General features: G+C 46.0%; 2 protein-coding genes across 2 annotated transcripts; both read left to right on the top strand.

The window, feature by feature from the left end:
• The first annotated feature begins 1,779 nt into the window (after nucleotides 1-1,779).
• On the top strand, nucleotides 1,780-13,971 carry LAP3 (leucine aminopeptidase 3). The gene is made up of 13 exons (XM_069976467.1): nucleotides 1,780-1,947; nucleotides 3,193-3,308; nucleotides 3,490-3,544; nucleotides 4,340-4,445; nucleotides 5,178-5,337; nucleotides 10,354-10,518; nucleotides 11,146-11,304; nucleotides 11,524-11,648; nucleotides 12,229-12,317; nucleotides 12,553-12,655; nucleotides 13,065-13,144; nucleotides 13,374-13,486; nucleotides 13,585-13,971. Exons 1-13 carry the CDS (start codon nucleotides 1,849-1,851, stop codon nucleotides 13,778-13,780), a joined length of 1,566 nt encoding a protein of 521 aa, XP_069832568.1. The 5' UTR covers nucleotides 1,780-1,848; the 3' UTR covers nucleotides 13,781-13,971.
• A 4,580-nt stretch (nucleotides 13,972-18,551) lies between these two features.
• On the top strand, nucleotides 18,552-24,654 carry MED28 (mediator complex subunit 28). The gene is made up of 4 exons (XM_069976468.1): nucleotides 18,552-18,719; nucleotides 20,918-20,984; nucleotides 22,729-22,841; nucleotides 24,308-24,654. Exons 1-4 carry the CDS (start codon nucleotides 18,567-18,569, stop codon nucleotides 24,503-24,505), a joined length of 531 nt encoding a protein of 176 aa, XP_069832569.1. The 5' UTR covers nucleotides 18,552-18,566; the 3' UTR covers nucleotides 24,506-24,654.
• The last annotated feature ends 1,196 nt before the right edge of the window (nucleotides 24,655-25,850 follow it).

Here is a 25,850-nt window from a genome sequence, read left to right on the forward strand (position 1 = left end):
GCCGGGTTGCCACTGGGTCCCTTGGGTTAGAGTGATCACGGATGGCCGGAGTGGTTTATTGACCCTCTCGGAATGTAGGACCCGCCACCCACAGAAAGGGGAAGCGTCCCAAGGTCGTGGTGGATTGTGATAAATCACAGAGTCTCTTTGACTTAAAGAAGGCTGGTTTACTAGTTGCAAATGTGCAGGAGAGAGGAGGATGCCGTGAGAGTCCCAACCCATGTAGTACTGTGCTCTGCTGGGATGTTGGAGGATGTGTTAGAATACTTAGAAGAAGAAGAACACCTGTGCCCTTGTATTGACTTTTATCTAGTCTTCACACAACCTTAAGCCCACTAGCTGAACCTTCCTAGAGGGTGACACAAGCCCCAGACCTTGTTACCTGGGATGAGCGGAATGCTGAGGGTTCCCTGCTGACAACAGCGCTGCAAGATAGAGTTCATAGGCTTTGCGCAACTTTGCTCTATCTAGAACTAGCTTTTTGGCATTTGTGGATACTGTCCTGCTCCGTGACAACCCTTGTCCTCAGTGTGGGTTGAGGTTATCTCTGGCTTGTCCTCTCCTAAGACAGTTTATCAGTGCAAAGTGCTGTGTAGCGTTACTTGTAAGAAGGTTGTTGGAGGTGTACTGTCTTGCATCTCTCCCATATGGGGTTCTAGCTCAGACTGACCCTACTCTTCCTGTCTCCCACGTGACTTACTTCCCTAGCGTGACTAACATGCGCCGTTAGTGGGTGAAGAGTCCAACAGAAGAAATAAGGAGAGAGGTGATAGGAAAGAAGAAAACAAGACTCCTACTGGTCTACAGATTCAGGTGGCACATAGAGAAACATTAACCCTTTAAGTCCTTCAGCTGTGCGGCTCCCAAATACATTACAACACTGGCACTTTTATTCTATCTTGGTCACATCTTTGAGGATGGTTACATGTTACAGATGTTCCTTATGGCTCTACGGTGCAGCTATGTATGTTTAAACGCCGTTATCCAACAAGAGGTTCGAAGTAGAAAACTTCTAAGTTGAACATGTTTCATAAGTCTTTAGACCTGTATGTTCTCATTTCCTTGCTATCAATAAGGGAAACAGATGTTTATGGCTATTTGCACTTGCAGGTAAATGTAATCCCAGCTGTTTAATATATATTGCCAGAGAAAATGGGTAGAGATTTAAAAAAAAAAAATTGACCACCTGGTCCATCTAGTCCCCCATCATTTTTGCCAGAAGCATTGGAGACCATTAGGCTGCATTCACACGTTCCGGGAAGTTGTCCGTGCTCACGGACAACTTTACAGCTCATTGCTTTCTATTGGGCAATTCTGACGTTCCGTGATTTCACAGATCCGTTCCGTTTAAAAATAGGACATGTCATAACTCGGAACGGAAGCATGGAACGGATTCCCCATAGAAATCAATGAGTTCTGTGTTTTTCACGGATGTACACGGGTGTGATGTAATCAATGTAATTTAAAATGCTGTAGAATAGATCCGTGAAAAAAAAGACACGGATGCAAAACGGAAGAAAAACTGACTGTTTTGCAGGGATCACGGAGGTAGCTAGCAGATCACAATCACGGACCGGGAAAATCACTGAACGTTTGAATGCAGCCCTACTTTAGTACAGATGTAAAGCATAAATTAGTTTCCTGCAATATGACATGAGGCCACTAGGTGGCCCACTTGTTTAGATGTTTGTGCTGGATGAAGCGGCTCATCAGCATGTGAGTTGTTGGCTTTGTGCTCTGAGGAGGAGGGCTCTGTGGGTCTCTGTGTGATGATGTCATTATTCTGTGTCCATACACACATGGTAGAGGACACAAGCTGAACTCTAGTGACAGCCCCTCATAGTGACCATGCTGCAGCCGCTGCGAGCTGTGCTCCACAGGAGTGTACACAGGAGCTGCTGCAGGACGCTCTCCCTGTCAGCACACTCCTATAGTGCTGGACAAAAGGTAAAACTTTCTCTAATGCAGAGTGTAGACATTTCCTTTAACCTGTTCATGCCCGCATACATCTGAGCTATTTTATCATGTGCTGTGTTATTTGTATGGTAATATGTAGAACATAGCCATTTAGCCAACAAGCCAACTTAGCCATTGTGTGTGACTGCGCCAATATGAACGATCTCCACGCTGTACTCAGGTAAGGACGTTACACCTGACTGATGAAACCAGAGAATGATGTGTGTGCAATCCCAGGTGCTCTCATGGGTTAGATGGTTATGCCATGAAACATTTTGTAAGATATGTAATACTGACATATTCTGCATTTGTACAATGGTCACAAGTCCAGGCCTGGCCTACCAAAAGTGACATCATCTTAGATCATATTGTCAGTTCGGGTCATCAGAGCTATGGTCAGACAAGGACTTGTAGGCGTGATCCACATGCAGAAATGCAGCTGTATTAAACTCATCTGAACCTGACCTAAAGCTGGACAATCACTTGTGGAGTGCACAATGTGCAATACATTGCTTAAAGTGAGTGTACCACCAGGCCCAGGCTGAAGCACTGGAGGCGGGCCGATCTGCCCCCAGTGGGAAGAAACCCCAGCCCCTCCATGACGTGACTCCATTAGAATCAATGGAACCCTATCATAGAGGGGCTAGGATTTCCTCCCACTAAGGGTGGGTCGGCCCGCCTCCAGTGCTTCAGCCTGGGCCTGGTGGTACACTCACTTTAAAGCACTACTCTCACTATCACGTTTTTAAGAGGTCATTGGTTTGGACAGTCAGTGCTGTGATCTCTAGATATAGCTGGCAGAAGCGCGCACCTGTGTGCTTCACTCCCATCCGGCAGCTTGTTCCCACTTTCTGTTGGAGACGGGCTGCATAAACATAGGCTGCATTAACGCGTTCCGTGTTCTGTCCATGAATACCTATCCTGGACTGTTTCCCCTCCCGGCATGATGTATCAATATCACGCCACCAGCAGGGAAACTCTTCCAGGGCTGACTTGACAGGGTTTTAGGAATTTTGGTGAACTCTGCTATAAATGTAGCATTCCTCAGGGTCACCTCCCACTGAGGTTATCTAGGATTTGAAAACCATCTTTGAACTTTTTTTTAATCTTCTAAACATAGTGCCCCACCTGTCTTCAGGTTGTGTGTGGTATTACAGCTCTGCTCCATTTCATATACAGCTGTTGGGCATGGCCGTCTTATAAACAAGTACTCTGTCTTACATCTTTTTCTTCCAGGGTCTTGTCCTAGGTGTATATGAAAAGAATAAGGAGGATGAGAATGTGCTTCTTACCCAAGCAGGAGACGCGTTTAACAATGCTGTTTCAGGAAAACTGAGAGACCAGCTAAGCAGGTAACTACAATACCATACATGTATAGCTGAGGGTTACACCTGCCCCAGCAGTGCTCATAGTAACATACTGGGGGAGATTTATCAAACTGGTGTAAAGTGAGACTAGCTCAGTTGCCCCTAGCAACCTTTCATTCCTCACTTTACACCAGTTTGATAAATCTCTCTCACTGTCTTTATACAGGTCCGGACCTGCGCTGAAGAAAGGGAAAACGCGGATATTTTATGGTTTACACGAGGTATGTTCTTATTGATACTAAACAATGTTATGAGCTGGGGAGTCAGGTAACATTTGTATATTGGATTCTAACAGTCTACTGTGAAACGTTAAAGGGGTACTCCAGCGAAAATATTTTTCTTTCAAATCAACTGGTTTCAGAAAGTTAGACAGAATTGTAATTTACTTCTATTTAAAAATCTCAAGTCTTCCAGTACTTATCAGCTGATGTATGTCCTGCAGGAAGTGGTGTTTCCAGTCTGACACAGTACTCTCTGCTGACATCTCTGGCCATGACAGGATCTGTTCAGAGCAGGAGAGGTTTTCTATGGGGATTTGCTACTGCTCTGGACAGTTCCTGTCTCGGACAGAGGTGGCAGCAGAGAGCACTGTGTCAGACTGGAAAGTATACACCAGTTCCTGCAGGACATGCATTTGATAAGTACTGGAAGACCTGGGATTTTTAAATAGAAGTAAATTAAAAATCTATATAACTTTCTGAAACCAGTTAATTTGAAAGAAAAAGATTTTTGCTGGAGTACCCCTTTAAGATTTAATCGAGGATTGTAAGAGCCCAGCAAACAAAGGTCCAATTGGCACCAGACGTGTAGGCTCCCTAAGTCCTTCTGATCTTTAGTTAGATTGGGTTTTCAGAGGTGTGGCACACATCTAGGAGATGAAGCAATACCCCTTAAAAGTGGTTGTCTCACCACACACTGTCATTCCAAGCATCATAGTAGCGAGCATATATACAATCAAGTGTGAACTGAGTCCTATTGAGAAATTGGTCTAACGTAGGTCTATATGTCATTGTCAGGATTTCCCCACTGTGGTGGTGACAGGATTGGGTAAGCAGTCAGCTGGCATCAACCAGCAGGAGCTTTGGAATGAAGGCAAAGAGAATATCAGGACAGCGGTATCAGGTAATGTGTCACTGCGCTGTCTGACCTTTGTATCTCACTTTGCTGACTGTGATTCTCCTTACACTTCAGTATGTGAACTAGTTGAAAAGAGGCGGAAAATGGTAATCAGGTTATCCAATATATACTGTACACTGATATGAGTCTATCCCTAGAGTAGACCACCAGTGTTAAGGCCCCATTACACAGAACGATTTTTTGACAATAATCGTCCCATGTAATAGAAGGCAACGCTGATCGTTGCTGTCGTTTGTCTTTCAACATGAATTGTTGCTGTCGCTTAATGGAATAGAACCGGCGGCAGCAGACCACCACTATCCTCTATGGGCTGCCCAGACGATCTAGCCATCACCTGGGCAGCCCCCCCTCTCCGCGGCCCCCCCCCTGCACTTACCTGCTCACTGCCGCTGCACGTGATAGCGGCGGCAGCAAGCGGGGGAACAAAGAGCAAACAAACGCTGACAGCGTCTGTTTGCTCCTCTAGTCGCCCGTGTAATAGGGGCTTTAGACTGGCTGGAGGTATGTCTGACCTCTAGATCCCAGTGATCACTACAATGACTCTCTTAGGCCCCTTTCCCACATTAGTATTATACTGTCCGCAATTACAGATCCAAATATTTCCTCTTTGTGTAAAAATAGCCTTAGTCTTTGCTAATGGATGTCTTACAAATCATACTAAGTCTTTTAAATGAACCCTTTCCCTGCCTTCTATGTCTTTATCGCTTTGCTATCCAGTGGGCTGCAGGCAGATGCAGGATATGGAGATTGAACACGTTGAAGTGGATCCTTGTGGAGACGCTCAGGCGGCAGCAGAAGGGGCGGTTTTGGGGTTATATGAATATGATGAGCTCAAGTCAAAAAAGAAGAAAAAGGCCTCCACGCAGCTGTATGGAAGGTATAGGAAACTACTTACCTAATTTTTTTTCTATTCCAATGTATTGTGCAACTTAACTTTTATTATATTTAGCGACACCTCTTAAAAACCTAGTAAGAGTCAGTCCTAAGTATGTATTAGGAAGCTGTTCTCAGAACATCTACCAACTGGCTGATGACACAACCTTAATGAATCCTATTACTGGTCCTACTGATACATATACCACATGAATCCAGCTACTACTGGCCCTTTTTCTTAATAGATTTATGCTATGTGCAGTGACAGTATATTGGGCCTCATTTCCCTCAGTAGAGCCCAGATATGTGCAGCTCATGTCTTCTTTATGTAGTGGCCATCAGTCAAACTGGGTAGATGGATGCAAGCAGGACAATGGACTGGACTTACCTGGACTCTTGCAGGGCTGAGAATCACCTCCTGGGCACTTGAGCTTCATTACATAGTTACACAAAAGCTTTAGCTCGCCAATGGCAAGAATTATGAAAACAAAAGATATGACATGAATCACAATCTCAGTCCTGCTTAAAAGCTGTGACTGTTGGATAAAGGTGGCAAATATAATTTACTACTACTACTATCGTATAGAGGGGTGTAAAACTCAGGCTTTCTAGCTGTTACAAAACTACAATTCCCATCATGCCTGGACAGCCAGAGCTAAAGCTCTGGCTGTCCAGGCATGATGGGAATTGTAGTTTATTAACAGCTGGAGGGCCTGAGTTTGACACCTATGAAATAGATAAATTGACTTTTTAAAGCAGACAAGTTTTTCATTTATTGGTGATTCTATAATGATAGCTGGTTGATAAGATTTATGCATTAAAAACAATTTCTGTTTCGGTTAGTTGGGAATCAGAAGGGGGGAGGGGAATATATGCTATTCGCTCAGAAGATAACGGTATTGTTAACTCGCCTAGTGATATCCTGGAGGTGTTCAGGAAATACTTCCAGGAAACATATAGATCTAGCTGTAAAGATAATGACGACCATTTAAAGCGACTCCTGGAGTCTGCCGAGTTGCCTCGCCTTTCACAGGAGCAGGGAGAGGCGCTGGATGCCCCTATCACTTTAGAGGAATTAGAGGCGACTCTAGCCGGAACCCCCGGAGGATCCGCTCCGGGGCAGGACGGTATTCCGTTTGAGTTGTATAAGAGACATAAGAAGGTTCTGCTCCCAGCACTCCTGCAGGTATTGGAACACTCAAAGGCGGTCGGGAAACTCCCCAGTTCGATGGGGGAAGCTGAGATTATTCTGATCCTAAAAGAAGGTAAAAATCCCCTAGAGTGTGAGTCCTATAGGCCGATTTCGTTACTTAATACGGACGTAAAATTATTTGCGGGAGTGCTGGCCCGCAGATTAAATAAGATAGTTGGGGGGCTCATAGGGGAGGATCAGACGGGATTTATCCCCGGACGACAAATTAAGTCTAACTTAAGACGACTATATGAGAACGTGCAGTTGTCAGGGGGGGGGGGGGGGGGGGGGGGGTCCCACTCCATCCTGTCACTGGATGGCGCGAAGGCCTTTGACAGGGTGGAGTGGGAATTCCTGTGGGAGGTTTTGGACAGTTTTAATTTGGGTCGGGAATATGTGGCTATGATAAAACTTTTATATACGAGCGCGAGGGCCGTTGTCACAGTTAATGGGTTGCACTCAACCTCTTTTGGGTTGGGCCGAGGTACTAGGCAGGGTTGTCCCCTCTCCCCCTTACTCTTCGCCCTAAGTATAGAACCGGTGGCTAGTTTGATCAGACTAGACCCGGGCATAGTTGGTTTTGGGGCGAGGGGTGAGGGGGACAGGGTGTCTTTGTACGCTGACGATATGCTGATGTTCCTCCAGGACCCTATAGTGGCCATACCGAGAGTAGTAGAATTAATACATATGGTCGGACAGTACTCGGGACTTAAAATAAACTGGGGAAAATCAATATTGTTGCAGGTGGGCTTAGAGGGACCTTTTATCTTTCCCACAATTGAAAGTATTGGGCCCAGGGGAATCATTTAGATACCTTGGGATTAGGGTGTCCCGGGATATTCTGTCTTTTAGCAGACTCAATTTGACTCCACTGATAACAGAAACAGAGAAAAAAGTGGAGCTATGGCTTAGACTCCCGCTATCCAAGATGGATCGAATGGTTTTGCTGAAAACCGTCTGTCTCCCTAAGTTCTTGTACATATTCGGGGCTGCCCCTGTATGGATTGATAAGAAGGATTTTAAGAAGATTAAATTGGTATTGAACTTTTTGATTTGGGGACGCAAGCGGGTCAGAATTAGACTGGAGTTGTTGACCGCTCCAAAGGATAAGGGAGGCCTGGGCCTCCCCTCAATGGAGTTATACTTTCTGGCCTCTCAGACCTATTGGCTATTAGAGTGGAGGGATAATCCCTTTTTTCTCCTGCTGAGTCAGGAGGCTAGAAATACTCAGATGGATATATTTCAGATGCTGGATGCGGGAATCCTCGGGGTTGGACCAAGAGCAGAATGGCCTATGGTGCAGGCTTTAGTTAAAACTTGGGGTGAAATGAAGAGGCTCCTGAATATTAGGGGTTTCCTCAACTTCTCCCCTTTATGGGACCATAACCAGCTTTCAGAAGTTAAAAATCTATCATTGACACAAGAGTTTTTGCCCTTTGGAGTAAGTTTAATAACTGATGTTGTCGTGGCGGGGAAAGTAAAGTCATGGGAGCAAGTTAGAGCTGAGTATGATCTCACTGAGTCCCACTGGTTTGACTTCTTAAGGTTGTCTAGTGCCTTGAAGGCCGACTTGCGACGAATAGATTATAAGCTTATAGTTAATTTAACACTAGATAAGATGCGGGGGGCGGGATCTAACTATAGAGGCGTGTCAAGGTTGTATAGAGGCTTCCTTCAGGAGAGGGAGGTGTCTTTTGGTAGTCAGAGAGTATGGGAGGTTGAGCTGGGTGGGAGTGTGAATTGGCCTGTAGTCTATCGTAACATCAGAAAAGTAGCACCGTCGGGAAGTCATCAGTTGATTCAGTTCAATATAGTTCATAGATTGTACTACACACCTGCCTTTCTGTTTAAAATTAAAAAAAGAAGAGATAATTTGTGTCCTAGGTGTCTGGGTGATAGGGGAGACCTGGTACATATGTTCTGGTCCTGTGATGCCCTTAAACGGTTCTGCTCGGAAGTACTACAGAAAATAAAGGTCAGCACGGGGATAACAGGGAATATGGACTTCCAGTTGGTTATATTGGGAGACACCTCTAGTTTGTCAACCAATGTATCAAGGAAGGTAAAAAAGAGATTATTAAGAATGACTTTTTGTGCAAAACTACTTATTATGAGAAAATGGATTTCTCCCCTGTCCCCTAGCTTGGTGGAGTGGGAGCAAGTGGTGAAACAATATGAGTGCGACAAGGGATGAGAGTATGTGTGCAGTCTTGGTATGGGGCTACCCCCCCCCCCCCCCTTCTATTTAAGGGAAGGAGGGAAAGTTTATAATTCCCCCTTTTTTTTGTGTAAAATAGTCTCTTTTTGCTTGGACCCTGGGCTAGGGTGGGATCGGTGGGCCGCGGGAGGGGTGGGAGGGGAGGGGCGGAGGATGGGATATAAATTGGGTTATAAGCTAGGAATTTATAATAAAAATATGTTTTTGTGGGGAATGGGTAATAGTGGGAGGGGGGGTTGTTGGGTAGGGGCGGTGGGAGAAGGGGAGAAAAAGTAAATTATGGAAAATAACAGGGAATATGAATTATTGAGGCCGGTAGGAGGGAAGGATGGGGCGGCTAGAATCTGTGAACGGGGGCCCATCCCGTCGGGCACCGTATGATCGAAGTGAGATTTAGTCCCAGATGGTTTAGATAAATGGGAGGGGGCCTCGGGACAGACCGGTGGCGCAATGGGGGGAAGGGGCACTATACTAGATAGTATATAAGGAATGAAATCGTAGAGAGTGAAATGGGGAAATTTGAGTAATATATATATGTATAAGAGTCTGGAAACGGGTCAATTTGTTACGGTATTGGAGCCAGAGAAGTGTGTGTTATGACCTGACCTCTCCGGGCGGTCCATCTGGTCATTATAGATGGCTGGGGGGGTTCGCCGGAGAAGGATCAGGGTGGTGTGAGTGGCCCGGCTAGCGCTGTGTCGCAGGCACCAGGAATGAAGTGGAATGAATAGCAGACTTTAAGGTGTTGAGGCTCCCGGACAAGGAGTATGAAGGCCAAAAGTTTTGCTAGCTTGGGTGTTTTGATAGTGCTGGCTCCCAGTCGAGGTCCCAATAATTATAGTTTAAGAAAAAGATCTTGAATTAGGAAATAAAGACTAAGTCGTAGAAAAGCTGTGCCCCGCCCCTCGGAGTGTGACCAGGCTGTCGTGGAGTCAATGCTGTAGATTTATTTCTAGGGGTGGTGATGAGTTAGGGGCAATGTTAGAACGGTTATAATCGCTATAGATAGTGGAACCCGGGTGCCCGGGGGGGTTGGGCCCTCGGGAATTAAAGCACTAACTGTTGGGAACCTGTGTTGTTACTCTAATCCTGTCCTGGGAAGTGTCTATGGAAAGATGTATAATGATATTTGATGAGTTGAGGCTGCCGCCTGGGTCGCCCCTCTGTGCCTGTCGCTTTCTACTGTACGGCTGATTGTTAGTTATATCTTGTTTTTTTTAAGATGGTATGAAAAATAAAAATTTATAATAAAAAAAAAAAAAAAGATATGACATGAATCACAATCTCAGTCCTGCTTAAAAGCTGTGACTGTTGGATAAAGGTGGCAAATATAATTTACTACTACTACTATCGTATAGAGGGGTGTAAAACTCAGGCTTTCTAGCTGTTACAAAACTACAATTCCCATCATGCCTGGACAGCCAAAGCTTTAGCTCTGGCTGTCCAGGCATGATGGGAATTGTAGTTTATTAACAGCTGGAGGTCCTGAGTTTGACACCTATGAAATAGATAAATTGACTTTCTAAAGCAGACAAGTTTTTCATTTATTGGTGATTCTATGATGATAGCTGGTTGATAAGATTTATGCATTAAAAACAATTTCTGTTTAGTCAGGACAAAGATGCCTGGCAAAAAGGAGTTTCCTACGCGGAGGGACAGAACTTGGCTCGATACTTGATGGAATCCCCAGCAAACTATATAACTCCTTCAAAGTTTGCTGAGATACTTCAACAGAAGATTGGAGAATTGGGAAGCGGTGTTAAAGTGTTTATAAGGTAAGAATCTCTATGGTACCCTACACATGTATGATAACACATTCCAGACTGGTTTACAGCGCTGTAGAGAATCCTGATGCTATATAAATCTATTTATGAAGTAGCCTTAAGGTCCTTTTAGATGTCCGGATTTGCGTCCGTCTACGGAAGCAAATGAGCACGGATCAACAAGATTGGCACTTATTTGCAGCGCCTTTACACTGCACAAATAATCGAGTGGTTGGGCCAAATGATCCCTGTATTGTTTGTGTGGCCATCTAAATACATTGTTATCAGCCTAACAATAATTTATAGTGCTGCTTAAAAAATGCGATAAGACGAAAGGCAGGCAACTGCTTGCTGATGATCTGCCAGTGTAATAGGGCCCTTATACAAAGGCAGATAGCATTCATGTATCTGACTAGAGTAAGAGTTTGCTTCAAGTTCATTCATTCATGAAGTCCTAAAATCTGATTTCAGTGCAGTTTTTTGTATCTATAGCAATGAGAATATCCAAAAATTTGTATTCTGAAGACTAAAACTGCATAGTATGAGCTTAGCGCAATGTAATAGACACTGACAATGACCTTGTTGGTGGGGACTGCTGCCATACATTACTATATTATATTTCACCCTGTTATTTCCTAGACCAAAGTCCTGGATAGAAGAACAACAAATGGGAGCATTCTTAAGTGTAGCCAAAGGATCTGATGAACCTCCAGTATTCCTGGAAATCCATTATACTGGAAGACCGATCCCTAATGATTCTCCTCTTGTGTTTGTGGGGAAAGGAGTCACTTTTGACAGGTGAGAGGTTGCATGACTATACTTCTTTGACATACTGGATATGAGCCTACCTTTTACAACATAGAATTTCCCAGTGGAAAATAGTGGTAGCGACTTACTGTTACAGCCACAAGTACATATAATTTCTTTAAATGTTTCTCTGGACATTTACCTTACCCCTCTGCTTGTGGGGAAATGTATACTGCGAGATGCTATTCTAATCCCCGCTTCTCTTCAAAGTGGTGGGATTTCCATAAAGCCATCATCTGGGATGGATGCGATGAGAGCCGATATGGGTGGAGCTGCCACAATCTGTTCTGCCATCTTGACGGCTGCAACTCTCAAGTTACCCATTAACCTCATTGGTAGGTAAATGTGGTTGTATTACAGTATACACTTTTATGACAAGTACAGAAAACCAGAATGGCTCTTGGGCTACTTACACGTACCTGGGAGTCATCTTATTCACGTCTATAGCAGAGGAGAGAGGTAACTGGGTTAGGAGGTCAGAGAACGCTGCTGTCACCTATAGAGTCTCATAGGTCTGCTGAACAGCTGAAAGTTGCTTCATTGTATTACCTTTGAAAAATAAAACGTTGGTTGCAAAAGTGACAAATGAGACAAAACACTATATTTTATTTCTTGCCTTTGCCAACACATTATGTGACCTGGCCTCCTTATGACCCTATAATTATATGATAAGACACAGTGAGAAGCAATTCAGTATTGAGCGTCAGCTGTCAAGTAGATCCAGCAGCTGCTCTGTATCCAGAAGCAGGAAGTCAGCCAAGTCTTAGATCCTGCTGTACTCTCAGGTGACTAGTAAAAAAGCAGCCATATAATCAGTCTTAGGCTATAACTAGCGATTATTTTAAGGATCTTTACACCTTGGCTCTCTCTGCAGTATGTTCTTATGTTGTAATAATACGTTATATCCCCTGTAAGGTTTGGCTCCACTGTGTGAAAATATGCCCAGCGGTCGAGCTAACAAGCCAGGGGATGTCGTGAAGGCCAAGAACGGGAAGACGATCCAGGTAACCGCGCTAATAAAATAACATAATCTCACCAGAGCCAAGGCCACTACACTTCACTGTACTCCAAGTCAATATGTAATGAGGAGATTCAGGCTTTTTCTATGAAACATGACAAAACCCAATAGACCCTATTGTGGGTCAATGGCGTCTATCGTGCAATAGAGGTATTTGTCATGTAATAGATGCTTTGTAGTTTTCATCTTAAACTCATGGTCAATCCAATGTTTACTTCCAGGTAGATAACACGGATGCGGAAGGACGGCTGCTGTTGGCCGACGCTCTTTGTTATGCTCACAACTTCAATGCAAGAGCTATAGTAAATGCTGCAACATTAACAGGTATGAGAGTACACGTAAAGGGATGGTGTCAATTCTTTCTGTATGGGCTTCATGACAGCCACAATGATCGGGAGATAACAAGTATGAATGGAGAAGGCAAGTGTGGAGTATGGGTGGAGGAGGCAAGTGTGGAGTATGGGTGGAGGAGGCAAGTGTGGAGTATGAATGGAGAAGGCAAGTGTGGAGTATGGGTGGAGGCGGCAAGTGTGGAGTATGGGTGGAGGCGGCAAGTGTGGAGTATGGGTGGAGGCGGCAAGTGTGGAGTATGGGTGGAGGCGGCAAGTGTGGAGTATGGGTGGAGAAGGCATTAGACTTTCATCAATCATTGCTACTGATTTTATGTAGAAACTTTGACCATAATGATACTGGATAGTATATAGCTTTATATGTATATCTGCGATTTGTTTAGGTGCAATGGATGTGGCCCTGGGATCTGCAGCCACAGGAGTGTTCACCAATTCTTCTTGGATTTGGAATCATCTTCAAGAGGTTTAAAATATTTGATTTATATTTCTTTTTAATTTAATTTCTGTAATTTTTAACTTTGCCTGTGAACAAGGGATGGGGAACCTTCAGCCTTCCAGCTGTTGCAAATCTACAATTCCCATCATGTCCAGACAGCTAGAGCTAATGTTTTTGTTGTTCAGGCATGATGCTGTACAGTGAGCTACCATCCACATTGCTGAATATACTGATGATGTTCTTTTGCCTCTTTCAGGCCAGCATTGTAACTGGGGACCGGGTATGGCGGATGCCTCTCTTTGAGCACTACACTAAACAAGTGACGGATTCAGCTCTGGCTGACCTTAACAACGTAGGAAAGTATAGCAGGTAATAACTAATAACGGTCTAATTGTCGCTTCTTTACGAGTTTTACTTGTAGTTATACAGTACTTGGAAACATAGAAACCTATTGTCTCCTCTTACAGATCTGGAGGAGCGTGCACGGCCGCTGCCTTCCTGAAGGAGTTTGTTACGATACCGCATTGGGCTCACCTAGACATAGCCGGAGTCATGTCAAACAAGGATGAAGTGCCTTACCTGCGCAAGGGCATGGCTGGCCGCCCCACAAGGACTTTAGTAGAATTTGCTGATCGTCTGAGTAAAGACCAAAAACCTACATAATCCTATACAGGTTACAGGATCTGCTCTGATCGCAGTGGACATGGACTAAGTCAATGATCGTTTATGCACATATATTTTTACTAACACGGCCATGGTAAATCCTGAATTTCATCTCCATGCTTTTGCCTTTTATTACATCCAGAATGGAGACCTGTCATAAATAAAGTGGTAGTCATATACTGCAATGCCAATCGCTGGTCTCAGCAGTCATGTCGCTCTATGGTATGTCATTGAATCCTTGGCTGAAATCCGCTGAGGATTTATATTGTGTACGGAAATTCAACCAAAGTTTTGGATAGGTTGGCCCCCCTCATGTCACATTTTTTCTGTGATGTGGGTTCAAAAGCAAGAAATATCTACAGGACAGATTTTCACAGAAAACAAAACTGCATGTGAACAAGGTCTTAATGCGTACAACTAGTGTTTACTACATCAGTTCAGTAAAGTGGTTGTACAGGATTAAAAAAACTTTACTGTCCTGTTTCAAAAACAGCGCTACAGCTTGCCACAGGTTGTGTATAGTACTGCAGGTCAGTTATAGTCAATTTACTAGACCTGAACTGCGATATCAAACACAACCTGTTTGCAGAAGTGTGGTATCCGGAAAGAAGCAGCCATGTTCTTCTAATCTTATTTTATATACTGTCCAATCTGCCCATAGCAGTTCATAGTGGACTGGATACAGCTTACTTCTGCTGTAGTCTGGGCTGGAGATAAAAATGGTCTGGAATGGTACACATTGGTAAGTAGAGATGAGCGGATATAAAATAGGAACTAAGCAAATTGCTTTGTTCCTAATGGGATTCTCCTTAAGGCTGCCGGCTTTGAAGTCTGCTCTGCTCTGCTCCCTGATGCTCCTCCCTGGGTGCTGGGAAAAGATGGATTCAGTCCTGGGAAACTGGAAAAACTTTCCCGGGACTGTATCCAGCTTCTCCTAGTACCTTAAAGGGGTTGTCCGGCGATAAAAAATTATTCACAGAATAACACACATTACAAAGTTATACAACTTTGTAATGTATGTTATGTCTGTGAATGGCCCCCTTCCCCGTGTATCCCCCCACCCACGCTAGACCCGGAAGTGTGGTGCATTATACTCACCGCATCTCGTGTCGTCCACGGTCTCCGATCGTCAGCAGTGATGTCTTCTTCGGGAGCTTGGCGGATCTTCCCGAGTGCCGGCCACCCTCTGCAGCGTCATCCGAAGCTCAGCCGCGATTGGCTGAGCATAACTGTGCTCAGCCAATCGCGGCTGAGCGGCTGATGACGCGGCCACGTCATCAGCTGCTCAGCCGCGATTGGCTGACCACAGTTATGCTCAGCCAATCGCGGCTGAGCTTCGGATGACGCTGCAGAGGGCGGGCGGCACTCGGGAAGATCCGCCGGCCTCCCGAAGAAGACGTCACTGCTGACGATCGGAGACCGTGGTCGGCACGTGACAGGTAATGTATAGCGCACCACACTTCCGGGTACACGGGTGGGGGGTGGTGGGACACGGGGAAGGGGGCCATTCACAGACATAACATACATTACAAAGTTGTATAACTTTGTAATGTGTGTTATTCTGTGAATAATTTTTTATCGCCGGAAACCCCTTTAAGGCTGGGTTCACACTACGTATATTTCAGTCACTATTGCAACCAAAACCAAGAGTGGATTAAAAACAAAGAAAGGATCTGTTCACACAATGTTGTAATTGAGTGGATGGCCACCATATAACAGTAAATAACGGCCATTATTTCAATATAACAGCCGTTCTAAAATAACAGCAAATATTTGCCATTAAATGGCGGCCATCCACTCAATTTCAACATTGTGTGAACAGATCCTTTCTGTGTTTTTAATCCACTCCTGGTTTTGGTTGCAATACTGACTGAAATATACTGACTGAAATATACGTAGTGTGAACCCAGCCTAAAGGGGTACTCCGGGCTGGTGGGCTCTTTTGCGTATAGCCGAGGAGGAGATGGCAGCAGGGTGCACTATGGGATGAAGACAAGCTGGTGGAAGCTGTGTGATTCTCTGGGCAATGTTCTGCTGGCATCTTGGGTCCTGACTAGTGATGAGCGAGTACTAAAATGCTCGGGTGCTTGTTACTCGAGACAAATATCTCCAGATACTTGAGTGCTCGTTTCGAGTAACGAACCCCATTGAAGTCAATGGGAGACTTGAGCATTTTTGCAGGGGATCCAAGTTCGGTAGGGGGAAGGTCGTGTGAAAACCTGTCAACCTCAGAAAATGATCGAAACACCACGGAAATGGACAGGAAGCAGCAGGAGCAGCATGTATGCATGCCTCTGAGGCTGCCTAATGGCACCATTATGCCTAATTCTGTGCAACAGCCTGGTTAAAACAGAGGTACGCATTGGGACCACCCAAAAACTCAGCCTGACACAGCATGGCAGTGAGAACACAGGGAACCATTAAAACAGAGGTAACATATCATGAACCAGACAAAAATTTCAGCCTGACACAGCATGGTGGTGAGGACAGAGTGAACAAGGTAGAAGCGGTAGCCAGTCAGCCTTCCAAAAATTATACCAGACCTAGCATGGCAGTGAGCACACAGAGAACCATTAAAAGTGAGTGAGGAAGCAAGTGAGCCTAACAAAATATAGGCCAGACACAGCATGACATTGAGCACACAGAAAACTCCCAGTAGCAGCAGTAGCCAACATGGAGGCCAGGCAGGAGCAACAGTAACCAACATGGAGGCCAGGCGGGAGCAACAGTAACGAACATGGAGGCCAGGCAGGAGCAACAGTAACCAATGTGGAGGCCAGGCGGGAGCAACAGTAGTCAACATGGAGGCAAGGGCAGGCCCAGCAGTAGTCAACATGGATGCCAGTGAAGGCCCAGCAGTAGTCAACATGGATGCCAGTGAAGGCCCAGCAGTAGTCAACATGGATGCCAGTGAAGGCCCAGCAGTAGTCAATATGGAGGCAAGGGCAGGCACACCAACAGTGGCGGTCTTTGGCACCAAGCACACCAAGCGATCGCTTGGGGCCCCCAACATCCAGGGGGGCCCCCACGCCCCGCTCTTGTGCTCAAGACCACTGGACAGGGCTGCTGCCCCGCTCGCTGCTGCCATTTGAACTGTAACTATGAGCACTCGTAATGGGGTATATACTACTGGGGACAACACACAGCGGTCTATTGTTTTGGAATGCGTGTCGAGGGGGGGGCCCCAGACAACTTCGCTTGGGGCCCCAGAAATGCCAAGACCGCCCCTGCACACCAATAGTCAACATGGATGCCAGTTAAGGCCCAGCAGTAGTCAACAAGTAGCCTTCTACTCCCAGCACCCTTTCCATGTTCAATTTGACTGTAGCAGTTGGGTTAACAACTGAAATTGAAGTTCTATGCAGGTGTACTACAAATCCCAGCAATACAGTGTAGTACCCACTAGTTTGGGGGGGGGGGCTGTACGGTATGCAGGTGTACAATCTGGTGTTGGCTGGACCTAGACACACGCTGTAATACCCCCTTACAATGAGCAATGAAGTTTTATGCAGGTGTACTACAAATCCCAGCAATACAGTGTAGTACACACTAGTTTAGGGGGGGGGGAAGCTGTACGGTACAATCTGGTACTGGCTGGACCTAGATACACTCTCTGACATCCCCTTCCAATGAGCAGTGAAGTTCTATGCAGGTGTACTACAAATCCCAGCAATCCAATGTAGTACAGCAGGACCACTAGCCCCAAAATCAAAAAGAGTACACTGAGCACTTCTTAAGGGTCTGTATGCAACACCTAATGCCCCCTTTCTGCCAGCAGACAATCACCACAGTGTGCTGGTTTAATCGCAGTAGCAGCACTGCAACTCCCAGCCAGCAGTCTGTAGTAATACTATTAAAAAACGATTTGAAGCCCTGAAAAGGGCTGTGTTTATATTGCTAGTATTCCCTGCCTACTGGAACACTAAATCCTGCACTGACACTGTCCCTGACCAGCAGCAGCTCTGTCCCTAATCTCTCACAGCATGCGTCTGAAGCAAGTACTGCCGGCTGCGCGTTTTATATGGCAGGGTCATCTGATCTGGCCAACCAATTGCTGCTATCGACATGTATGGGTCCCACGTGATCGCAGGATGTACCAAAGAGCCTCCTGCATGTTTATTGGCGGCGAAAAAGCGCGCAAACTTACAGGAAACGGATGATTAAATTTTCTCGAGTATCGCGAGATGCTCGTCCGAGTAACAAGCACCATCGAGTACCCTAATACTCGATCGAGTACCAAGCTCGGACGAGCATGCTCGCTCATCACTAGTCATGACATCATCTGTGTCATGGATACCATATGCATATATAGCTGCATGATGCTTACAGAGCCTGGAGAAGTCAGACACCTAGGAATATACTAACATATGTATTGTACCCCACACTAATGAAATATATAGGAATTGCATACAGGTCAATGGACAGTGGGAAATAAAATAAAAAAATAAAAAAAAAAGTAACTTTCTCTCCCATTCACCCCTTCTGTTCTCGGAACTGAATGATGGCGCCATCTGCTGGCCAAAAGTAATACTAAACATCAACACGCCTGAGCCAGTGTAACACGTTTTATCGCCTAGTAACTGCTAAGACCTGTACTGCTACACATATAATATATTTTGTAATAACACTTTTCACGTCTCATTACATCTAAAAAGAAAGCGACGTCGCAATGGTATATAGATGTATTATTCTTACCAACTCAAAGATGGCGACGACAGGACTTGTGCCAGTAGATGGACTACTTCCGGTGGATGTCCTGACGTCACTTCCTCTGTGTCACTCTATCATGGCGTCTTCTCTCAGCGGGATGTTCTCCGGTCAGCCGCCTGGTCCTCCGCCGCCCATGCAGCCTGGAGCCGCTGCCGGGCTCATGTCCACTCCTCCCGGGCCCAAGAACCCGAACAGCACCCTGGTGGACGAGCTCGAGTCCTCGTTCGAGGTACAGTATGACCGCTCACTGTGCCGATCTCCAGCCTGCAGCTGTCATTGCATGCTGGGAGTTGTAGTTTTTCAGCAGCTGGGGAGACAGTGATTGAGGCGTTGCCGTAAAGCCTCTATAGTGGTCTGTGGCTGATAAGAACTACAACTCCCAGCATGCAATGAGATGGCAGATGTGGTGTCTGTACAGCTGGAGGACTGCCCTCTGTATAATACACCATTCACCCTGCATACATGGCTGTACTGTCCGCCAACATATAGGCTGCCCCCCAGCACTCACCCCATGTGTATGTGGAGGAACACAGCCCCTTATTATCACACCTTCTCAGCCATAGACTTCTACATTAGTCACAGTAAGGAATTAGCACTGTTAGGATGTTCCTGGACTTTATTATGTAGAGGCCATGTTATATATATAATCTAAGCTGTTATTCCCCATATACAGGAGCTCTGCACTGTTCAGAAGCCCAATAATATATCAATGGAGGCTATGTGCACAGTCATATCACAAATAAGGTCACACAGACAACCCCTACACTTACACGCACAGGTGCCATGATGCCATGTTCAGTCATTTACTTACATATATATCCGCAGCAGATCCTGAATGTGTTAGTGTACACTAAAATGTAGTGTTTTTGTCTCACTAGGCGACCTAGTAACCATTTACTGCATCCTGGTCCCAGTACAGGGAGGTGGTGACACAGGGAGACCTCATCCGTGAATCACAGTAGATGCTGTGGTCAGTAGTGACTATGGCATTTAAAGAGTTAAAGTGACTGTACCACCAGGCCCAGGCTGAAGCACTGGAGGTGGGCCGATCTGCCCCCAGTGGGAAGAAACCCCAGCCCCTCCATGATGTGACTCCATTAGAATCAATGGAACCCTATCATAGAGGGGCTAGGGTTTCCTCCCACTAAGGTTGGGTCAGCCCGCCTCCAGTGCTTCAGCCTGGGCCTGGTGGTACAGTCACTTTAAACTGTTGAGATCTGAGTTGTCTCTGATCTTGGAGGGTTTCATAATTGTGCTTAAAAGGGAACTCCAGATAAGAAAAACAGGAAGTGAAGAAAAATGGCCCCTGTGCCAATTCACATTGACTCCTGCTCCTTCTGCAACCCCCCCCCCCCCCCCTCCCCAGGAGACAAATCTTCCATGCCTCTGTCTCACATTGTGTGTGTTTGCTGAGCACAGGCTGATGTTGCAGACAGGGGGCAGGGTGTGATGTCACTGGAGGCTTGGCTGGATCCCCCAATCCCCTGAGTGATTCCCCATCTCTGACCAGCCAGAAGCAGGTGTAGCACTAATTTTACTGATTGTAATGGGTGGGGACTGTGATGATCACATGAGGGAAAGCATTGCATTCTGGGAAATGCTAAACCAGGAAGGACAGAAACACAAAACAGAGCAACCCCCCCCCCCCCCCCCCCCCCAAACAAATGGATTTTTGGTAGTTTCAAAACTGGGTTAGATAGGTAAGTAATGCTTTATGCTTCTGCAGAAGTTTAATTTTTTTTAACCTCTACCTGGAGTTCCAATATCACCAGGCATACATGTAACATGAAACTCTGTAATAGGTTTTATGTACTAAAAGAGTTTCCTTCTGGACTGAAAAAAGCAATCTCCCAGCCTCCCCTCTCACTGCAGAAGAAGCAGGATTTCTGTCTCCATTATGTGGCTATGGAGAGGGGAGGGGCTGTTAGGAGTGACTGAGCACGGAGCAGTCCTGCACAACACCCTGCAATCTTCTCTCAGTAAGTTCATAGATAAGCACTGACCTTTCTGACCCCAGAATCCAGCGGTTTAGGTGCCCAGAGAGTCTACAAACAGCTGACCTTCATGTCACCTCTTCCTGCTCCCTCGGCCCCTCCCCCCTCCATAAGGATAGAATGGAGAGAGCAGAGCCCGTCTTCACTGGCTTCTCTGTAATGAAGACGAGTTTGCCTGATAATGCACAGATAAGAAGTCAGGGGGGGCGGCTGGGAGATTGCTTCTTGAGTACAGAAGGAGGCTTTTTTGGCTAATAAAACCTATTATAGAGTTTCTTAAAATTGCTTATACTACTGATTTCTGCAATAAAAATATGACAGTTACGCTTTAACCTATATCTGTGGGCCTGAGGGTGTATGTTGGGTCGGCCCATGTCCCGCAGAAGCTTTATGAATACCGCAGTGATAATCATTGTTCTCTTTTCTCTTTCAGGCGTGCTTTGCTTCTCTTGTGAGCCAGGACTATGTGAACGGCACCGACCAGGAAGAGATCCGCACTGGTAATGTAGATGTTGGTGCTGTAGTGTTTGTTGCTTAACATAATTTCATTCCATGTTGTCATATCGAGGCCTGTTTGTCTATTTTTCATCGGTATTTACCTTTCTTTTGTTAAAGGATCCCTTTTTTATTGCTGGTTTTGCAATGTTAGAGAAATTCAAATGCTAAAATTTTTAAATAATATGCACATGCCTGTGAGCTATACAGACAATGTACGTATGGTGTACCTGTCACTACTACTGCTGCTGCTGGATCAGTGGTGAATTAAACTCTGCACCCAAATGTTCGGATCTCCATAGCTACAACCACATCATGACGGAAATGCAGGTGCAAAGTCGAAATCAATGCAGATTAGGGATGCACCGAAATATCGATACTGCTATCGATATTTCAGGCTAAAAAAGGGTCAATACCAGGATTTCCTGGTATTCTATACTTTATGCTAAGATGCGTAATAGAGCAGCTTAACATAAAGTATAGCGCAGAGAACACGACCGGCGGCTATCTGAGTGCTGGCCATGTTCTCTGTGTCGCCTCCAGCACCCTGGTGTCGCCTCTTCCGCAAGCTCTGCTCCCCGAGTCGGCAGGTCGGTATTTGTTGATCTGGAGAGAGAGATCCTGAGGAGCTGAGCGTTTGTCTGGAGAGCAGCGCAGGTCCTGGTATCACTGGCAGCAGGAGAGGAGCGCACACACAGGAAGCAGAGGTGACCCATAGATGACCCGAGAGATAACCAGGGGAAGACAGGTCTGTCGAGCGAGTGACACTGCCTGGACTGCAAGTGAGCAGCTATGCGCACTGCCCCCGAATGGGGCAGCAACGGGTTAACCACTGTGGTGCCGGATGACATTGCAGGGGCAGGGAGCTGTCAGTGTGCTGGGCGCTGTCTACATTGTGCAGCAACTCTGAGATGAAAAACAGGAGAGCGGCTGAAAGTTACTAAAGTGGCTGCATGGCCTGCCGGGAAAGTGACACTGCCTGTCAGGAGAGGAGGGGGCTTAACTATAGGGGAGGGGTCACAGCAGCACAGGGGATGTCAGGAGAGGAGGGTGCAGATCTATAGGGAAGGTCCCAGCAGCACAGAGGATGTCTGGAGAGGAGGGTGCTTATAGGAGAGGTCACAGCAGCACAGAGGATGTCAGGAGAGGAAGGAGTGTGCTGATCTATAGGGGGGGCGGTCACAGCAGCACAGAGGATGTCAGGAGAGGAGGGTGCTGATCTATAGGGGGGGTCACATCAGCACAGAGGATGTCAGGAGAGGAGGGTGCTGATCTATAGGGGAGGTCCCAGCAGCACAGAGGATGTCAGAAGAGGAATGTGCTGATCTATAGGGGAGGTCACAGCATCACAGAGGATCTCAGGAGAGGAGGGTGCTGATCTGTAGGAGAGGTCCCAGCAGCATGGGATGTCAGGAGAAGAGGGTGCTGATCTATAGGGGAGGTCCCAGCTGCACAGAGGATGTCAGGAGAGGAAGGAGTGTGCTGATCTATGGGGGGGGGGTCACAGCAGCACAGAGGATGTCAGGAGAGGAGGGTGCTGATCTATAGGGGAGGTCCCATTAGCACAGAGGATGTCAAAAGAGGAATGTGCTGATCTATAGGGGAGGTCACAGCATCACAGAGGATCTCAGGAGAGGAGGGTGCTGATCTGTAGGAGAGGTCCCAGCAGCACAGAGGATGTCAGAAGAGGACGGGGCTTGTTGTGTATATCTGGTTAATGTGTTCCCTGTCTGCTTCTGTTCTTCTCAGGTGTTGAGCAGTGCATTCAGAAGTTCTTGGATGTGGCCAGACAAACAGAATGTTTCTTCTTACAGAAAAGACTACAACTATCTGTTCAAAAGCCGGAGCAGGTTATTAAAGAGGTAAGTACCTTACTGTGATAACCCTGCACTCTCATCACTACATGACTGGCATACAGAAGCAGGGTATTTTTTATAGTAAGCTGTCTAATCCTAAAGGGATTCTCCAGGACTTAACCATCCATGGTTAATATAAAGTACCACCATTGATTGGAGCGGTGCTTCTCGTTTCCAGTTCTTAGGCCTCACCAACAGGTCATGTTTTGAGGATTTCATAAGTATTTTGCAGGTGATATAATTATGTTTAAAACATGACCTGTTGTTGGGCCATAAGGACTGGAATTGAGAAGCACTGAATTAGAACAATGAAGGAGGCCAGTTGCTACTTTTGTAAATCGCATTCCCTTCATTGTTGACATTGACCATACAGGCAACAGTCCCATTGAAGTACCAGGCATGGCCGCACTCGTACATCCAGTGCTTTACCTACAGTATGTGAACTTTGCAAGAATTGAGCACAAAATGGAGAAGGCATAAAAAAAGCTATGCAAGGGCCTGTTCAAAGCAACTGATGATCAGTTTTTCCTGTAGTGTGTTTACCATTAAAAATCAAAAGAACAGGATCCTATTGTAAGTTAATGGGGTACGTCTGTTGTAAGACTGATCTAGCTTTGCAGCCACAAGGCAGGTGTGAACAAAGCTATACCCACCTGAATATAACGGCATATCCACACAGTATGTTATAATTGTCCCCTAAAAGCACGTCCTACCTCTGGGGCCTGGACCTATTTGTAGATCCAGGGCTTTTTGGCCCCATTCAACCCGTTCATAGCTGCCAGAGGTGGTCGGGAAGCAGAAAATGGCCAAATGTGGCAAGTTACACAATTTGTCTAACTCCAATTGACTTTAATATGAGTTGTACAAATGGCATAGCCCACCAGCTGCATTGTTTGTAACTCTTCGAGTTACCTCTAGCGTGTGTGAGGAGGAGGCTAAACAGGGAGCCCTCGGTCAGAAGATAGGTTGGGCTCGTATCGAGGTGACACTTACGGCAGATCCACAGGACATGCCATACATGCCCCAGATGGGTATACCACTTAATTGTTTTTGCCTATTTTTACTTTTCTTTACTCTTGGGTCCTATTCACATGTTGAATTTCAGTGATTTTTGACACATTCAGCTAAAAAGAATTTGCATTGAAAACTGCTTGCGTAGGTCCATCCTGATGCAGTTTCCTCTTAAATTTGAGAATCCTGCAAGATGTCCCTTTGTTTCTAAATTAAATGCACTGTACAGTATATGTTTATGCCCTTTTAGATACTGGAAATCCAGTTCACCCACTGTCCATAATTTACATCCTCTTAAATGAGGCAACTGCTTATTGCCAATTGTCAGCTGGCTGCAACTTTAGTTGTCGGCATGGTTTGATGGCAGTAAGCCTCCCCTGCCAGGTAGCACAGTTTGGTTTTTAGCCCAAACTAAAAGCTTTTCAAAGAAAGGAGTCACCTTTTTATTTTTGCCTTTTCAGGATGTGACAGAATTAAGGAGCGAGCTGCAGAGGAAGGAAGCGCTCATTCAGAAGCACCTGACTAAATTACGGAGCTGGCAACAGGTTTTAGAAGAGATCAATGGCCAACATAAGAAGCCAAGTGAGATGGCACAAGGGCCTCTTGCGTTTTTGGAGCAGGCTTCTGCCAACATCCCTGCACCAATGAAGCCAACGTGAAGCAGCTTTGAAGACATCTTGTAAAGAATATTTCTATTTTTCCTTCTGACTTCTTTTTGTACTATATTTTGTAAAGAATTTTTGTTTTTGGATGGTAAAGATTAATGGTGACTTTTTATGCCACAATTCAATTAAAAATATCTCTCTGACTCACTGTTGTACTTCATTTGTTTCCTCATGTCAAAAACTCCCAGTGCTGTTATAGGCAGTATGGAGACTCTTCCATTACCTCTTAGGATACATATATCTCAGATTGAGAAGTGTATGTGGACTCTGGTTAATATACTTTAAGAACAGCAGCTGTGGGCCACAGTCTTGTACTACTACTGCTTATTCTATAGTTATTCTTGTAAGACCAGCTAATAAACTATTAATATATGAAATTGTAGCATTGGGGGGGGGGGTGCGTCAACTTAATTAATGTATACTTACCAGTCCTCATGCCTCTTTAGAGCCACTTCCGGGTCTCGCTGACAACTGTGGTTTTCAGCTGGAATCTGGGTGCATCACTTTCCCAGCTCCTCCAGCTGCAACGCCCCGTCCTGTATTGAAAATAAAAGACAAGTTTTCAATCCACATCGGTGCTAAAAAATTAGTTTTTCTCTTTTCGCCCTATGACTGCACCCCTGGAGAGGACCACCTCCTACTCCCATTGGACAGGAAACAGAACACTGGACCTTAAAAGAATCGCCTCCTCTCACCAACACCAGTTACTGTTTCCTGTCCCAGGGGAGCAGGACATGGAGGATGTCTCCTCCAGGAGGACCTTTCATGAGGCTTACCGGATCCCGAGGCGTCCAAGCCTGAAGACTGATGCCCGTCCAGCACCTCCACTTGACGGGCCCCGCGAGTCCTCCCGGCCCCTCTGGCGTCCTTCCAGGCGAGTGCTGCAGCCGGTGTGCGCACGCGCGAACAGGGGGACGTGATGACGTACTGACGTCAGACGCAACGTCCTTACGTGTCGCGGCGCACTCCTGGAAGCCGTGATGATGCCGGACGGTGCTTCCGGAGGGGGGATGTCCCTATAGGCCTTGTTCAATAGGCCCAGGCCTCTGCCTGCCGGGATGAGACTGCGGGAGGGTGTGCCGCATCAGCGCCGGGGCGGGGTCAGCCAGCCCTGGGTGCGTTTTGGCGCCATATTTAAAACAAGCAGCAAGATGGCTCAGAGTGCTTTGCACTTGCATAGTGAGCCTGCTGCTAAGTTTTGGTTGCTGTGCCAGTTGTGGGACCTAAGACCAATCCTGGGTCAGATGGAGTCCCAAGGCGCTGAACAATCCCAGACCTCTGCTACTGAAAATCCAGCGGTATGGTGGGGTAAGAGGGGTTTTCCCCATATCATATTAAG

This window comes from Dendropsophus ebraccatus, chromosome 7, assembly GCF_027789765.1.
Source record: "Dendropsophus ebraccatus isolate aDenEbr1 chromosome 7, aDenEbr1.pat, whole genome shotgun sequence".
NCBI classification, from domain to species: domain Eukaryota; kingdom Metazoa; phylum Chordata; class Amphibia; order Anura; family Hylidae; genus Dendropsophus; species Dendropsophus ebraccatus.